Source organism: Azolla caroliniana, unplaced genomic scaffold, assembly GCF_043228905.1.
Source record: "Azolla caroliniana isolate FFs.n. ecotype wild unplaced genomic scaffold, voAzoCaro1.0.p SCAF_3, whole genome shotgun sequence".
NCBI lineage: Eukaryota > Viridiplantae > Streptophyta > Polypodiopsida > Salviniales > Salviniaceae > Azolla > Azolla caroliniana.
The window spans coordinates 25,949,717-25,968,611 of NW_028230438.1; the positions used below are offsets into that span (position 1 = coordinate 25,949,717).

Genomic DNA, 18,895 nt, shown 5'->3' on the forward strand with positions numbered 1-18,895 from the left:
TTCGTCATCCGGCTCCGTAGCCGGGGTCTTCATCACCCGGCTCCGTAACCGGGGTCTTCATCATCCGGCTCCGTAGCCGGGGTCTTCATCACCCGGCTCCGTAGCCGGGGTCTTCATCATCCGATTCCCGGACATCCGACCATCCCATCCGGAGGGACCGTAATCCCAACAGTCCTGTGATCCAAATACATGACGGGTATCTCTGTTGGAGTCGTTGTAAGGCTATTAGTCCCCATTTTGTCCTCTGTCGCTTCTCCTAAGCATCCTTACTTCTAGTCTTGACAATCTCATGTAGGAGAGTTGAAGCTCTTGTTAATTTAACTAGAAGTTTGTCAGATGCAGATGAGTCATTGACAGGTAATGACCATTGGTTGGAGAGATGGTGCTTCACCTCTATAGATGAGTAAATAGTGTGGGGGATGCGAGTCTGGAATGGGCCCCATTTGCGGTGCAATTGAAAATGACTAGCTATCGGGTAATGGTCAGAGAAAGTCGTGCCTGGAGTTATGCGACACCACCCCCCCTTCGCTTCTAGAGCCTCGCCCACATAAATGCGGTCAATGCGAGATAGGGTGGGTCCACTATTACACCCGTCTGATCGGGAGAATAAGAGTGTTATCATACCGGGTAATGGTCAGAGAAAGTCGTATTTAAGCATCATGGTCTGCCGGATGATATTATTAGTGATCGTGGTCCACAATTCATCTCAAAGTTTTGGAAGCAGATGTTCAAACTTCTCCACATTTCGGTTAAGCTTTCTTCGGGTTATCATCCCGAAACAAATGGCCAAACTGAGCGTACCAACAAGACGTTGGAGCAATATCTTCATTGTTTCATCAACTATCAACAAGATGATTGGGTTGATTTTCCACACTTGGCAGAATTCGCTTACAACAACTCAACCCATTCCTCTACAGGATATTCCCCATTTTTTGCAAATACGGGTTGTCATCCTCAGTGGACGGTGAATGCACATCCAGACTTTCCTACCAATCCTGCTGCCAAGGATCGTCTTAGTCGCCTCCAAGAAATTCACACTACCATTCTCAACAATTTGCACGAAGCTCAAGTTACACACAAGAGACTTGCCGATCATCATCGTCTAGACTCCTCAAAAAAGTTCCACATTGGGGATCATGTATGGGTTCTCCAACACAACATCAAGACCACTCGACCTTGCAGTAAATTGGATTACCAACGTTTTGGCCCTTACATGACCACTGGTAAGATAAGTGATGTTGCATTTCGTCTTGGCCTCCCTCCACACATGCATCTTCATCCGGTGTTTCATGTATCCCTTTTGGAACCTTATACTACAAGTTCAATTCTGGGCCGTCTTACAACACCCCTACCACATGTCGAGTTCTTGGACGGACCCGAATTTGAAGTTGTTGTCATTCTCGATTCTAAAATCGTGTGCAAGAAGTTGTATTACTTAGTCGATTGGCTAGGCTATACCCCCAATGATTGAACTTGGGAACCTACTGCAAATCTTTCCAATGCTGCGGAACTCGTCACTTCATTTCATCACCAATATCCTCGTAAACCAGGTCCTAATACAAACCCTACGACCCGTGAGACGTACCGTTGAAGAAGGGGGATCATGACACTCACATTATGCCTCGAAAAGATTTGAACCCACAACCTTGTTCTACACATGTCAAATCCTTAACCATTGTATTAATATTCTTGTATGTATAATTTTTAGGATATGAAATCTAATAATATAGAAATATTCTATATTACTCTACATTCTAGAATGACCTAGAATATTCTAGAGTGTTCTATACACTAGAACCTTCTAGAATACTCTAGAGATCTTCTAGATTACTCTACATTCTAGGATGACTTAGAATATTTTAGAGTGTTATCTATTACTTATAAATTGGGATCTACCACTCATCCCAAACCTAAATTGGTTCAACGCCATTTTGTAGTACTCAGTTGCCTACTCTTTGTAATCCATTTACTCTTCAATATAATAATTCCTTTTCAATTATCTCTCTATCTTCTCTCTCTCTCTCTCTCTCTCTCTCTCTCTGTGTCTTGACAAGGAGAGAATCCCTTTTTCGTTGGAAGTTGTCAGAATGCCTGATGTCTCGCAGGTTAAGGTGGACACATAACTTCTCCCATTGTTTACATTCCCTTCCTTGTAGGACTATGGGGTTGTTGGAGCTATTGTGAATGGATTCGATCATGTTAAAATCCCCTCCAATGCACCACTCTTCCGCACCCGCTGCTTGTAAGCGGATGTTGTCCCAGAATGTTGCCCTTTCTGTTATGCTATTTGGAGCATAACCATTCTTGAAGTTCCATCGTTGCCCTTGGATGGCCAACATGCAAAAATGTGCCCTACCATGTATAAGTGATTCCTGGTGTATTAAGCCTTGGGCTAGATGTTCCTGAATGAAAGTGCAAATACCACCATGATTTCAATCCTCTCCAATTGCTAGATATTAATGTCTTCTAAGAACAAAATTTGGCCCATGAGATAATTGGCTTATAACAAAAATGAGGTATTTACCCATTAATCGAAAGTAAAAATAAAAACAAAAGAAAAAGAACTTAAACTAAAGACTTCTAGTAAATAAAAAAGCTTGTTCTATCATAAAATGACTTTAGTGGTGGGAAATTTTTTGTGTGTATGTTTTGATCGGAAAGCAGCCACGTTTTAAAAGAGACATAGCCTTTATTTTATGTCTATGTATATACATACATATACATATACATATAATAGTATGTATGTGTATGTGTACATGTATGTACATATAAACATTTATATATACATACATAGAAGTAATGAATGATGTAGGTATGGATTACATACACATGTGTGAGTATTATTCTATTTAACCGCACATGGTCGAATGGAGAGACTCACGAGACTCTCTCTCTCTCTCTCTCTCTCTCTCTCTCTGTATGTGGCCTCCCCCTTCTATACATACAGACAGACATACAACACCGGGCTATGGTATCTCCCCCCGCATCATACAACAACTCACTCTCTTCTTGAAGAGCAAAAATAGAGAGTCAATTGTTCAGAAGAGAAAGGCAAGCAAGGCAAAACCGCACATACAATTTCCTTCTTCCAATGAAGTCCTCGATTTCCATGTCCATTTCCATTCCCACCTGCTTTTTCTCCGCCTGCGTCTGTTTCTGCCTGTGCCTGTTGTCAAGCCATGGGCAATACCTAGCACCTAATGTGAGCAGCTGCCATTTGCCCCTGAATCTGCCGTCTGCCGAGAACCCATTCGATTGTTGTGCTCCTCTCCCAAGCTCAGCAGACCTTCCCTTGTTCCGCCCCAACTCCTCTTCTTCTTCTTCTTCCACCACCACGAAGCTCAAAGTCCGGCGGCCTGCACACCTGGCGGACGAGGCCTACGCCGAGAAGCTGGCCCTGGGCTACAGCCTCATGAAGGCCCTGCCGGACGACGACCCACGCTCTTTCAGACAGCAGGCCAACATACATTGTGCCTACTGTAACACCGTGTACAACCAGCAGCTCTCAGATCAGCCGTTCCAGGTCCATGGCTCCTGGCTCTTCTTCCCCTTCCATCGCTGGTACCTCTACTTCCACGAGCGCATCCTGGCCTCCCTGCTGGGCGACCCAGACTTCGCCCTACCCTTCTGGAACTACGACAACCCGGAGGCAGCGGCCATGCCGTGGTTCTATGTCAACTACTCGCACGTGCTCAACGACTCCAGGCGGGACCCGGATCATCTGCCGCCGACCCTGGCGGCCATCGACTTCAACACAAACTGCGAGGCCCGATCCCCGGAGATCCAGGCCCGCGAGAACTCGGCCTTCATGTACAACGCCATGATACGCGACCCCACCACGCAGGCCGCCTTCTTCGGGGCGGCGTACCGGCGTGGGGACCTCCCCATGCCCGGCTATGGCTCCGTCGAGCAGTACCCTCACAACACCATCCACGTCTGGTCCGGCACCAGCACGGAGGTGGGCGGCAAAGACATGGGCTCCCTCTACGCGGCGGCGCGCGATCCCATCTTCTACGCCCACCACGCGCAGCTGGACCGGCTGTGGGAGGTGTGGAAGAGCTTTGGGAACTCGGACATGACGGAGGAGCAAGACTTCCTGGACTCCGAGTTCGCCTTCTACAACGAGGAGGCGGAGATGGTGAGGGTGAAGGTGAGGGACAGCTTCAGCACGGAGGCCTTAGGCTACGTGTACGAGGAGGTGTCCATTCCGTGGCTGGACGCGTCACCCGTGCGGCTCAGCGATGGCGTGGCGGACATAGGCCAAGCGGCGGAGGTGTGCAGGATGGGCGAGGAGATATGGGCGCCCTGCTCCGTCCAGGTGAAGCGTGACCCGGCCTTGGCCACGGCCACGGGAGAAGAGAACCTGATTCTGGGCGGGTTCCGGTTCGTGGAAGGGAGCGCCCCCACGCTCAATGTGTTTGTGAACTTGCCCGGTGCCAACGCGAGCACAACGTCCGGGAGCTACGAATTCGTGGGGCCCTTCAGGGTCGTCCCGCAATTCACCGAAGGCATGACCAGCGTCAACAGGACCTTGCCCTTGGCTGGACGCATACGGGACCTAAACTTGACTGCCCAAAGTAGCGTGGTCATCACTCTCGTGCCCATGTGCCTGTCGGGCGGCTCTACCGTGTCTGTAGACACTCTTGTTATGCAATACCCCCCGACCACCAACATTAACAATGTCGCCCAAATGAAATGATCCCAGTTCCTGTGTTCTTGTAATGTAGTGTTCTTTGGCCCCAACATTTCTAAGAAAGATTCTTTTTAACCTCCGGAGATTTTACCCATACCTTTGGATCCTATGCCTCCACCCACCCACCCACCAATCTTGTTTCTGACCCTTATCAACCCACAACCAACCAACCGACATGTAAATGTGAAGTATCATATTGGAAACACCACTCTTGTATGAATCCCTCTCATCGAAAACTCTATTTTACTGAGACTTCTCTTGCTCACCCATGCATCCAAGGACCGAGATCTCATCAAACTAGAAGGATAATGTATCTTCTATGTAATTTGAGCAACTCTTATTCTTTTGAGCATTGATGCCTGATGTCCAAAAATGATCTCTTTGCATATATAGCTCGTTTATCCGATGGTCTATTGATCAACCCATGGTTTTACTCCTAGTTCTTCTCCTCCCAAGAACTCTCAATTGGACACAAGCCCAAGTGTGCACGGTAGATAATAGACCGTATGATGCCTACATTGCACTTGGACTCACATCAATAACAATATTGTGGGTAAACAAATAGACATATGTGGCAAGAGTATATCACCGTGCCTATTGACTTTCCCAAATCCATAGAGAAATAGTACTAAGTAAAGAATCATGAGTCATGACCTCCTTACTTTCCTATTTTATGAGGGGTCATGACTCATGATATGTCAATATGGAGGTGGAACAATATTAGTTTTGCTATGACATCTGTGGAGAGATGGATCAATATTAGTTTTGTTATGTTGTACGAGAGGTAACTCACTACATTCCAAAACCACCGGGTCCTTTTAATTTTAGTCAAGCTCAAGAATATATCGTATTAGCTTGTCACCCACGTTTAAAGGAAAGCGATAAAGTTGAGATGTTTAAATCCATGATTGTCTAGTGAGTTTGAAATGTAAAGAGATAAATGACACTATTATTTTTTATTAGTTGTTATAAAAGAAAGTTCAAAGGGTGAAAATTGGAAGGCCCTTTATGCATATCTCTATGAAGGATTATAAAAAGCAAGACAATAGAATGTTTGTTTGTTCTATTGGCTTTTGTTCCCCACAACAAATACCTATCTTCATATTTTCGACACCATATAATCCAATTGATCACTACACACATTTTTGTGGCTAACCTTTTATGGATTGTTTGACAGCACATAATCCAATTGATCGCTACACGTAATTTTCTCGCTGACCTTTTATGGCCTCTCAATAGATGTTTTGGTGTCAAAAAAGAAATCAAACTATTCTACACATACACAATACATATTATATTAGGGACACCAATCCCCACTTCCCCCCAAAAGACATCTGTCTCTCTCTAAGCCCTTCTTCCCAAAGAAAGAAAGGAGATAAGTTCAAGTCTTGCCAAAGTAGGCCATGGGTCAATATTGGCCTCTCTATGGACGCTATATATATATATATATATATATATTATAATTAGCTTACCCTAGCGATAGTTAATTACCTTAGTTCGAAAGTAATTAAACTAACAATCCCAAGCCTTGGGTTTCTGGCTTGACTTTCATGGCATGTACATAATTTGTTTCTCTAGAGTCATTTTCTAGCAAGTGAGATAAGTCAACAAAATGTGAACTTCTTGAATGGAACTCCTTACTCGGTTAGGCAAAGAAAGCAACGATTGATATGGAGTGTAGATGCTTTAATGCTTTAATGTTTATCGTATGCTGCATTTGTAGAGTTTCCATATTTTGGAGATATAGGGCCTAGTACCTAAACAAACAAACTTAGTTATTGGTAGAAAGTACGAACAGGTAGCAGTTTGCAATAAGATATAACGTTGAAGGAAGAAGAATTATTGCTATACACAATCATACTTGTGAGTTTTAGACCGTGAGGTCAGAGAATGAGAGTAAAAGAAAAGAAATGTGAGTCAGAGAGAGAGAGAGAGAGAGAGAGAAAGAAAGATGAGAAAGATATATATCTACAAAGTTTAGAGAGAGACACACACACACACATTAAAAACTAATTCATATTAACAAACTTAAAAGGTAATACAAAGGAATGGTCGATGTGGCAAACTAGTTTCGATCCTAAAGAGCTCATCAGTGCACATGACCATGTAGAATTTGAGGGGTTTATATAGGGAAGATAAGGGAAGAGAGAGAGAGAGAGAGAGAGAGTGTGTGTGTGTGTGTTCAAATTTGATGATGTGGGAGATATGGGGGTTGATATATTTGGTGTGGGATAAAAGATTTTATGGGCTTATTTGAAGACAAGTAGGTGAGTGTGAGAGAGAAAGAGAGAGGAAGGGTAGAAGAGAAGTGTGTGATGTGGGAGTTAGGGAGGGTGAAGTATATTGGTGTGTATGAAAAGATTGTATGGAGATATTTGAAAACAGGAGGGACGTATGAGAGGGCAAGGGTAGTGTAAAGAATCAAGAGATGGATTCTTGTGAAGCGGAAGAGATGTGAGTTATGTTTGTGTGTAAGAGAGAGAGAGAGAGAGAGAGAGAGAGAGAGAGAGAGAGAGAGTGAGTGAAACACAGAGAATACGCAAGGTAAAAGTATATTGACAAAGGATAAAAGACTCAACATTATACAAGGTAGGAGGAGGGTGCTTTATGTAGTCACCCTCTCTCTTCATTAACTATAAGACTCATGGAGCATGAGGAATGTGAAAGCTCATAAGTTATATGTCATAGAATATGATTCTATGACTCATACTAAATGCTAGAATACAAAGTGGTGACTTAATGGTGACTCTTGACCGTTTGAGTGTCTATTCACTCTCAAGGTGAGTTCACACACTAGACCAAGTTGAGCTTGATTCTCAACACGCCCCCTCAAGCTCAAGTCGGGTCGGTTTCAGACGGTATCTGAAATCCGCTTCAACCCTCTTCTCATTCGGTTATTTCTCGGTCCAAGGCCCCCGTGGTTCTGCCTCGTTCTCCACGCACGCACGTAACAACGCGACAACGCACCCGATTCGGCACATCGGCAATGTTCCGTTCGGAAAAGAAGGTAAGCAAAATTACATTAAAAATATCTTACATGTACTGACCATTACGAAGAATTTGGTCTCCGTCTGCCAAATTGTAGAGCAAGGGATGCAAGTTCGATTTAATCAAGGCGGTTGCTTCATCGAAAAAGAGGGCCGAATGTTCATTCTCGACTCACACAAGATGAAATCAGCCATGTTCGCAAAGGGCATGAAAGCAAACTCCGACATAGAGCTATGGCACAAGCGAATCGGCCACATCAATCTCAACAAACTTAAAGCAATGAAATCGAAAGGAGTCTTCATCGGACTTCCGACATTCAAAGAGAAGGAGATTGAAGGTGTATGCGAAACGTGCCAATTCGGCAAGCAACACCAACACCCAATCCCGAAAGAGCGGAATGTGAGCAAAGGTCTACTCGACGTAGTCCATTCCGACGTATCGGGACCGGCGCAGACGGCTACATTCGGCGGATGCCGATATTACGTGCTCTTCATCGACGACTTCTCTAGGCACACTTGGATCTACCCGATGCGGCAAAAGAGCGAAGTGTTCAGACAGTTCCAAACATTCAAGAATGAAGTCGAGAAAGCCACGAGCCGACATGTACGTTGTCTTCGATTGGATGGCGGCAAGGAGTACTTCTCGGACGATTTCACGGCGTATCTCCAAAAGGAAAGAGAATTCACTTGCCGACACACTCCGCAACAAAACGGTGTAGCCGAGCGCAAAAATCGGCACATCCTCGAAGTAGCACGGGCAATGATGAACGAGAAGCATATTCCCAAGTCATATTGGGCCGAAGCTGCAAATACGATCGTCTACCTAATGAATCGGTGCACAACATCCGGCGTGCACGAGGTCACTCCGCACGAAAAATACTTCAGAAAGAAGCCGAACTTATTGCACATCCGGATATTCGGCGCGATAGCGTACGTGCACATCACCGACGAGAAGCGTCAAAAGCTTGATCCGAAGTCGGAGAAATGTATCCTCGTAGGATACTCATTGGAGCAAAAGGGGTACAAGTGCTACAACCCCTTAACTCGAAAAGCTCGCGTAAGTCGAGACGTCGTTTTCGACGAGTCCGCAACCCGGTACGCACCAAAGACAACTCCGACTCCGACTCCACTCGACCCGGAATCCGCCGAACAAGAGATAGAGAATGAAGATCGCCTTACACGCATGTTCGAAGAAAGTCCCGACTGAGCGGACCATGTCGAATACATGTGTATAATGGACGTATTCACACTATCCCGTTTTGGCCATTTATGTAATTAGCATAAAGGGTAGTTGCCCTAAGTCGGTCACTATATATAGTGACCTTGTAACCTTTTTGGAAGGTTAGTTGTTGTATTATTTGCTTTATGAAATAAAGAGTCTTTCGTGTCTCTCTCTCTCTCTCTCTCTGTGCAACGACATAGAAACAGCCATACGCAGGTATTCAACAAGACTCGAATGCTCCTTGATCTTCCGCATAGACGACCTCGTCCCTAACATCTGGTATCAGAGCCTGCACAGTAGTCGGTCCTTCAATCCGCTGTCGGCCGTCGTCTCAGCATTCGGTTTCCTGCGTCATTCGAAGAGAGAAGAAGAAGAAAAACGAGGTTTGCATCTCATCGCGTTAGATCATCTTCGCTTGGAGTAAGCCAGCAGGTTGTACTCTGTTCCTTGTGATCGTAACCGCTCGAGGTGAAATCCCCTTGTGCAACATTGACAACAACCCAAATTCGTGCTTCATCTGGCTGATCGACATTCGGGAGGATCAGTTGGATCCGTCTCTCTCGTTGCTGCAGTCAACCGAAGCAGAATCGGTCCAGATAATCGGTTTCAATAATCGGTATTCGGCATATATATATCCGAAGCGAACCGGGCTCACTCCGACTCGGCAACATTCGGGAAGACCAGTCGGTTCTGTCCCTCAAGCTACCGGAGTCAATTCGAGCAAGTTCCGAAGCCGAACCGACTCGGGTTCAAATTCGACTAGAGCAATATCGGGTGAGCCAACCGGCTGCACTCCAACAAGGCTCGTAATCAACTCCGAACCGAGCTTCGTCAACCGAAACCAAATTTGATGGCATCAACATCCTGCTCGTCAGAAATGAGTCTACGAAAGTTCGATGGATCGAACTTCAACTTCTGGAAGGAGCAAATGCAGGACTATCTCATAGTCAAGGGGCAAATCGATCCCATCGAAAATGAAGAACCTCCAGAAGGATACAAACCAATTGAGTGGCAGAAGCTGGACAGAATCGTCTGCGCCACGATTCGGATGCACCTATCGGAATCGGTATACTTTACGGTGCAATCGTGTACGACAGCATTCGAACTGTGGAAAACACTGTCGGACACTTACGAAAAGAAGGTCGCCGCAACGAAGATGTTTCTGATCCGGCGCCTCTACAACTTGCGGATGAAAGAATCCGATTCGGTTCAAGCACACCTCAATGAGTACGAAAGCATAAGCTCCCAAATCTCGTCACAGGGGACGGCAATCGAGGATGAACTCAGAGCAATGATACTCATGAGCAGCCTTCCCTCATCATGGGAAACTTTCGTCACAACCGTGTGCAACGCGTCAACCACGGCTGTTAAATACTCCAAAGTCACGAGCGCAATCCTGACCGAAGCAGCTCGGAGAAAGTCTTTCGCCAAAGACTCAACAGACGACGCTTATGTAGTACAAGGTTCGACAGACCGATCGAACATACGAGGAAGAGATTCCTCACGGCCGCCGAACAATCAGCGAAGACGGAGCCAGTCACGGGATAACCGAATCTGCAACTATTGCAAAAAACCCGGACACATCAAAGCCGACTGCCGCGCACTCAAGAACAAGAACAACAAGAAGAGTGGCCGGCATGAGGAGATCAATTACGTCAGCTTCTCAGCTGATGTGCTACCAGACGACCCGAATATACTATCAATCGAAAATCCAGTCGGATCAGAAGTTCTGCTCACGACTGAAGAATCGAGCACATGGCTCTTAGATTCGGGCGCGTCATTTCACGTGACTCCTCATCGATCCCAATTTCGGCAATATACGATCCGTCACTCCGACTCAGTTCGGGTCGGCAACTCGCAACACTGTGACATCATTGGAATCGGCACAGTAGAGCTCAACCTTGCAGGTGGCTCTACACTTGTACTCCACAATGTCCGACATGTACCCGAGCTCTCAAGGCCATTGATCTCAGTCGGACAACTAGATGAAGACGGCATTCGTGCCGGTTTTTCTTCGGGAGGGTGGACACTCCACAGGGGGAACCTCCTGCTTGCTAGAGGACCCAAGATACACTCCCTGTATCCGTTACATGTTACGCTCAGAGAGGGTAACCTGTTTTTGGTGGATATTCCTGTGTCATCACTATGGCACCGAAGATTGGGACACCTCAGCAAGGCCGGCATCACGCACCTATCTAGAGCCGGATACATCCCCAAACTCTCCTTCTCCGACCATCAATTCTGCGAGCATTGCCAGTATGGCAAACAAGTAGCCGCATCACACCCGACATCAGCACCAAGGGAAACGAGACCTCTCGATTTGGTCCACTCGGACGTCTGTGGCCCAATGCCGCATCAGTCTCTTGGCGGTGCCTCTTACTTCGTCAGTTTTATTGACGATTCGACTCGAAAGGTGTGGGCTTATCCAATTCGCACCAAAGATCGTGTCTTCTCGACCTTCACCGATTGGCTCGCTATGGTGGAAAATCAAACCGACCGAAAGCTGAAATGCTTTCGAACCGACAACGGGGGAGAGTTTAAATCCGAAGAATTCGTCAAATTCTGCCGACAACGCGGCATCCGACGTGAACTTACGGCACCACACAGTCCGGAGCAAAACGGGATTGCAGAACGAATGAATCGGACAATCCAAGAACGGACAGTTTCCATGCTCCAACACTCCGGACTGTCGGATGGCTTCTGGGCAGAGGCTCTACTCACGGCAGTACACATAATCAATATGTCGCCAAGTAGACCTCTAGGACTTCAAATTCCTCAGGAACTATGGATCGGCAGTAAGCCGAATTACGACAAGCTGAGGATCTTCGGATGCGAGGCGTACGCCCTTATTCCGAAAGATGATCGCCGAAAACTTGCACCTCGGTCCAGGAAATGCATTTTCCTTGGATATGGATCCGACGACGAAATGGGATACCGACTCTGGGACCCCGAACGCAGGCAAATCGTTCGAAGTTCGGACGTTGTGTTCAACGAGTCGGCTATGAATCCATCAGTCGAAAAACCGATCGAAGTCCGAAGGGTAACATTTTCCGATGTGCCGACCCTTCAAGAAGGCCCCGCTCTCAACACACGGTCCGCTTCACGGGTAGCTGAACCTTACACTACCGACTCGGACAACTCCGACTCGGCACAGCAGAACAATCAGCTTTCGGACCATCCGACCTCGATACCCGATGCGACCAGTCCAATCATACCTCGACGATCCGAGAGACTGTCGCAACCTCCGGAGAGGTATTCTCCTGGAATTTTCTTCACCGACGCTGGCGAACCGACGTCTTACGAAGAAGCATCGACATCTGTCGATTCCGCCACCTGGCATCTGGCGATGGAGTCGAAAATGCACTCCATTCGGGCAAACAAGACTTGGGATCTGGTCGAATTACCTAGGAACCGACGTGCTCTTCCTTGCAAGTGGGTTTATCGACTAAAAGAGACGTCTGATTCGACCACCCCAAAGTACAAGGCCAGATTAGTTGCGAAGGGCTTCCGACAAGAATATGGCGTCGACTTCGACGAGATTTTTTCACCAGTGGTGAAAATGACAACCCTCCGTTTTCTACTCGGCGTAGTGGCAGCCGACAACTTGGAGCTGATTCAGCTAGATGTCAAAACAGCCTTCCTCCATGGTGATCTCGAGGAGGAAATTTATATGGAGCAGCCAACAGGCTTCGTGGCAACTGGCCAAGAACATCTAGTCTGCCGACTCAGGAAGAGTCTATACGGCCTCAAACAGGCACCGCGACAATGGTACAAGAAGTTCGACGACTTCATCCAATCGATCGGCTTCTCAAAAAGCGATGAGGACCATTGTCTTTTCACCAACACAGCTCAAGATGGATCACCCATCTTCCTCATCATTTACGTGGACGACATGCTAATTTCTGGACGCCACGCGGGCGAACTTGCCGATCTCATTCGGCAACTGCGGTTGAAGTTTGCCATGAAGGACCTCGGTCCGGCACGACACATCCTTGGCATGAAGATTAGTCGGCATCGCGATAAACGACATCTTTTTTTGTCTCAGACCGACTATATCGGACGTGTCTTGGAACGCTTCAACATGCAATCAGCCAAATCTGCTTCAACCCCGCTCCCCATGAATCTTCGGCTCTCTCAGCGAGACTGCCCGACATCCGGTCCGGAGGGGGAAGATATGAAGTCGGTACCGTATGCACCGGCAGTCGGCTCCCTTATGTACCTGATGGTCGCGACACGGCCTGACATCTCTCATGCCGTAGGAGTCGTTAGCAGATTTATGCACAATCCTGGCCGATCGCATTGGAACGCAGTCAAGCATGTGTTCAGATATCTGGCTGGCACAAAAGACCACGGCATTCTTTTCGGTCCGAACCGAACCTCAGGCGTAGTCGGTTACACCGACTCGGATTTCGCCGGCTGTATAGACAGTCGGAAATCAACAACCGGATACTGCTTCAAATTCGGCAATGGAGCAATCTCGTGGAAGTCGAAACTTCAGGAGTGCACAACGACCTCAACGACCGAAGCAGAATATGTAGCTGCGTCCGACGCAGCAAAAGAAGCTTTGTGGCTCGGTCGGCTGGCGCACACGTTTCGACAAGTCGACCATGACTCGGCTCCAGTTGTCTACAGCGACAGTCAAGGTGCTGTTGCCTTGTCGAAAAATCCGGTTCACCACAACGCCTCCAAACATATCGACGTTCGATATCACTTCGTTCGGGACTGTGTCATTTCAGGGAAAATCGGTCTAGAGAAGATATCCACAACCGACAATGTCGCAGATGGAATGACCAAGTGTCTTTCGGCAGACCGTTTTCGGTCTCTTCGGCATCAGATGGGCGTAACGACAAACCAGTCCGGTTAGAGCCGGACACAGAGCAGGATGGTTCCCGACAACCGACATCAGTTCCTTAATGATCGGCCTCAACTGTTCCGACCCGACCAGTTCGGTCTTCTGCCTTCGGACCCTGCCGACTCGAACAAAGCTGATATGTCCGAGAACCTAAGTCTATACCTGTAATCCTAGATAACCCATGTATACGCCCATTACGGGGGAGTGTCGAATACATGTGTATAATGGACGTATTCACACTATCCCGTTTTGGCCATTTATGTAATTAGCATAAAGGGTAGTTGCCCTAAGTCGGTCACTATATATAGTGACCTTGTAACCTTTTTGGAAGGTTAGTTGTTGTATTATTTGCTTTATGAAATAAAGAGTCTTTCGTGTCTCTCTCTCTCTCTCTCTCTGTGCAACGACATAGAAACAGCCATACGCAGGTATTCAACAAGACTCGAATGCTCCTTGATCTTCCGCATAGACGACCTCGTCCCTAACAGACCACAAGAGCCTTCGAGATGGACAAAGGCAAGGCAAAAATGTCGGAATGCAAAGACGATCGCTTCGACGACAATAAGTCGACTCACTCACTTGACAGTGAGTTCGGCGGCTTCGATGTACCAATCGGAGCTAAGAAAGCCCTCATCTCTGCAAATGAAAAGCTCTGCCGATCCACCCGTGAAAGGACCCCCGTAAGCCGATTCGGCTACAACGATTATATGGAGTACCATTACGCCTTTATGATGAAGGTAGCAACAGTACGCAAGCCAGAAACATTTTCCGAAGCAGCCAAGGATCCGCGATGGATCGAAGCCATGAACGAGGAGATGCAGGCACTACGCAAGAACGAGACGTGGGATCTCGTTCCCACCTCACCACACAAAAAGGCGATCGGATGCAGATGGATTTACAAAGTGAAGTACAACGCCAACGGTTCCGTCAACCGCTACAAAGCGCAACTCGTAGCAAAAGGCTACGCCCAAACACACGGAGTTGACTACGAGGAGTTGACTGGTGGCAAAGATGACAACGGTACGGACTGTAATTGCGCTTACCACGGCGAAAGGATGGCACCTCCATCAAATGGACGTCAAGAACGCCTTTCTACAAGGCGAATTAGAAGAGGACCTAATCATTGGAGGCGAGCATCTCGTCGAAATCAATAAAGTCAAATCTCTCCTTTACGACAAGTTTGAGATGACGAACATGAAGGAGCTCCACTACTTCCTCGACATCAAGGTAATTTGGACTCCCACCGGAATCATGATCTCTGAACGGCACTACATCTTCAACTTGTTATACAAGTTCAGAATGGCTGAGTGCAAATCCGCGGCAACCCCGCTCGATCGCAATCTCAAACTAGATGCGAACTTTGGCACCAAAGCGTGTGAGCCGACTCAGTATCGGCAACTCATCGGGAGTCTCATCTACGTCACGATCACTCGACCCGACCTCAGTTATCCGGTCGGTCTCCTTAGCCAATTCATGCAAACACCGCGTGATACTCACTTGGATTGCGCTAAGCGAGTTCTACGATACGTGAGTGGCACAATGGATTGCGGCATCCTCAACAAGACCGCGATGCCAATACGACTCGAGGGGTACACAGACGCCGATTGGGCCGGCTACAAAGCCGATAGAAGATCAACATCCAGATTTGTTTTTTCCCTCGACAGCGGAGCAATATCTTGGAGCAGCAAAAAGCAACCAATCGTTGCTCTTTCGAGCACAGAAGCGGAATATAGGGGCGCGACAGTGGCCGCATGTGAAGCCGTATGGCTCAAAAGGATACTCAAGGATCTGGGCGTACCCATCAAGGATCCGACTTCCCTTTACTGCAACAACATGAGCAGTATCTATTTGGCTCGAAACCCGGTGTTCCATGCGCGGACAAAGCACATTAAAGTGCACTATCACTTCATCTGAGAGTGCGTTCTAGCTAGCGATGTCGACCTACAACACATTAGCACCAATCTTCAAACTGCTAACATCTTCACTAAAGCCTTAGGAGTCAACAAGTTGTGGCAATTCATGACTGACCTCGGATTGACGATCCCTGACATGCCAAGCTTGAGGGGGAGTACAGAAAACACTACGCAATAACGCGTGGATTCCGCAACTGCGCAACAAAGCCGTGAAGAGCCGATCTACCGCGCAAAGCCGCGAAGAAAAACGCCAGCCGAAGTACAGACTTCGCAACTACGCACAACGCAAGCTGGAGCACGGATTCCGCAACTCTGCATAAATGTGAGTCGACACGAGTCGACGCGGACTCCAGAACGCGAGTCGAAGCGGATTTCGGATACCGTCTAAAACCGACCCGACTTGAGCTTGAGGGGGCGTGTTGAGAATCAAGCTCAACTTGGTCTAGTGTGTGAACTCACATTGAGAGTGAATAGACACTCCAACAGTCAAGAGTCACCATTAAGTCACCACTTTGTATTCTAGCATTTAGTATGAGTCATAGAATCATATTCTATAACACATAACTTATGAGCTTTCACATTCCCCATGCTCCATGAGTCTTGTAGTTAATGAAGAGAGAGGGTGACTATATAAAGCACCCTCCTCCCACCTTGTATCGTGTTGTGTCTTTCTCCTTTGTTATCATACTTACCTTGCGTATACTCTGTGTCTTACTCCTTGTCTCTCTCACTCACTCTCTCTCTCTCTCTCTCTCTCATACACACACACACACAGTTCACACCTATTCTGCTACACAAGAATCACCATTGATTCTTTACAAACGCTAACAAGGGAAGGCTGGGTGGAACAATTAAACCCACATGGTCATGGATTTATAGTGCAGGGCGGTAACGTGTTCCAATGTGTTGGAGTGAATCCTGGGACAAAATCTGGTTTTTTTTAGGAGATATGGATGTTGGTGGCATGCTTATCGGTTTGGCACATCTGAACTAGCCGATGTATGTTTGTTTTTCAGCAAAGAAAGCTCCCAAGCGGTGAGGTGCTGCTAAACATTTGGTTTTGAGCTAGTATCTTGGCTACGCGGACGATACGACTCGATTGAAGGACACTCAGATGAAGCAGAAAGGGCTCGGTCAAAGTTTCTGCCGAAATGGGGTGGTTCTCCTATGATGGTAAAATCATCGTTAGGGCCTAAATGGAACTACCAAGCACCGAGATGGCCGTTTCCGCCAATGGCTTCCATTACTGGACAAGAGATGTAAATATGTATAGTTGCAGTACAAGTTAGCATGTAAAAAGAGTCGATGGGATACTTTTGTTGAAAATGACGGGGTGGGGATTATGTTTAGTTTTGTGTGGAGAAATGTGAGTTTTGCTTAATATGGTTGAACTTTGGTGTACTTCGTTTGCTAACTAATGTGAAGAAGGTAAAATGTAGCTTGTTTACAAGTTGCATGATGGAACGTGGTGCGAGTCTCATCATATCCTAGAGATCATCCTGTGTCACTTGTACCAGAATGGTACACCCCTTGATGGACTATGTACTGCTAATAAAACATGCCTTTGTGCGAGCCAAAGATAAAGAAATACTAAAGTAGTATAAAAAATAAGGCAAAAATATTACGAATGTTGTGATCGAACATGTGATTGGTGTAAACCTTTTCACAAAGGGATGGTGATGAAGTTGTTGGTGTCCAAACCACTCATGGATGTACCAAAACCCATCCCATCAGAGTCGTATGCCACAAACTTCAGAGATGCAAACATTGTAAGTTGTACCTAGCAACACATATTTACATTGTATTCAAAGTCTTTCACCATTTCTTTTTACCTTGTAGATCTTTTATTTTTGACACAACTGTGTAATGGATTCGTCATCCTTGAGTCAAGTGTGTCTTGTTGTTGCAAATGGTGGTCGGCAAAGTAAAAAAGATGTGAGCAGGATGGAAATATGCAGAGGTCTTTTTTACAAGATTTCCACCCGCATAAATACATACATACATACATACGTAGAAGTGGGAATCACCTATCTAGTAGGGAGAGGGAGGGGATATGTAACGAGCAATGTGTGTAGTGTGTGGGGAGTAAGGAACCAAGTAACAATAACAACATGGATGTGGAGAAAGAAAGAAATATTAACTTCTTCTGAGACCAAAATTTGGCCCATGAGACAATTGACTTACAACAAAAATGGGGTATTGTAAAAATAAAATAAATAAATAAATAAAATAAAAGAACTTAAGCTAAAGAGTTATAGTAAAAAAAAAACATGTTCTATTAGAAAATGGCTTTAGTGGTGGGAAATTGTTCGTGTGTATGTTTTGATCGGAAAGCAGCCACGTTTTAAAAGAGACGTAGCCTTTATTTTATGTCTATGTCATAGTACGTAAAATTCGTGTTCGTCTAGTATAACATTCGTTTTCTTACGTTGGAAAACGAATGCGAATGTTATCCAAACATTCTTGTGTTTTTTTTTGGGGTTTTTTTTCCCATTTTTTTAATGTTTTTTTTTTTTTTTTTTTTTCATTTTTAGGCTTATCTACCTCATAATAAATAGTTAATCCAAAAGTATGATATTTATCATTCTTTGAGGGTGTTTTTCTTTCGCGAATGATTCAATGTATGGTTCATACTATGGTCTATGTATATAATACATATACATATAACAGTATGTATGTGTATGTGTATGTACATATAAACATTTACATATACATACATAAGAGTAATGAATGATGTAGGTATGGGTTCATAGTTCCTAATATTCGCGTATGTCCAATTTACTGGATGTACGCGAACGTTTGCAAACGTACGCGTATGATACGCGATATTCGTTTGGCTTTTTAAAATTTTTGATGTTCATAATTCTTTGTGAATAGAAGTGACGTCTAACACACACACACTCTCTCTCTCTCACACACGAGAACTGACAGCTCTTCTCTCTCTACAAAATCTAGATATCTAATATACATATTACACACTCCCTCACACAGACAAAACCCATAGGCTATAGCTCCTCTCTCTCTCTCTCTCTCTAGAGTCTATAGAGTCTAGATATACACTCAACCACCGTCTCCTCACACATGCAAAACAGGGCTTCTCTTTCTAGACCACACACGCTCTCTCTCTCTCTCTCTCTCTCTCCCTCACACACACACACACACTATGTACACCATATGTATATATCTATGTACCGCGTATGGATTCCAATCATAGAGCCTTTATAAGTA

The 18,895-nt window shown here is 46.0% G+C and overlaps 1 protein-coding gene across 1 annotated transcript; it reads left to right on the forward strand.

The window, feature by feature from the left end:
* Positions 1 to 2,980: 2,980 nt before the first annotated feature.
* On the forward strand, positions 2,981 to 5,045 carry LOC147866899 (polyphenol oxidase, chloroplastic-like). Its single transcript, XM_087317425.1, has one exon. It carries the CDS (start codon positions 3,092 to 3,094, stop codon positions 4,697 to 4,699), a length of 1,608 nt encoding a protein of 535 aa, XP_087173551.1. The 5' UTR covers positions 2,981 to 3,091; the 3' UTR covers positions 4,700 to 5,045.
* The last annotated feature ends 13,850 nt before the right edge of the window (positions 5,046 to 18,895 follow it).

Excerpts from the sequence above, each read along its gene's own strand:
- LOC147866899 (XM_087317425.1), top strand. The coding sequence starts at position 3,092 with ATGAAGTCCTCGATTTCCATGTCCATTTCCATTCCCACCTGCTTTTTC.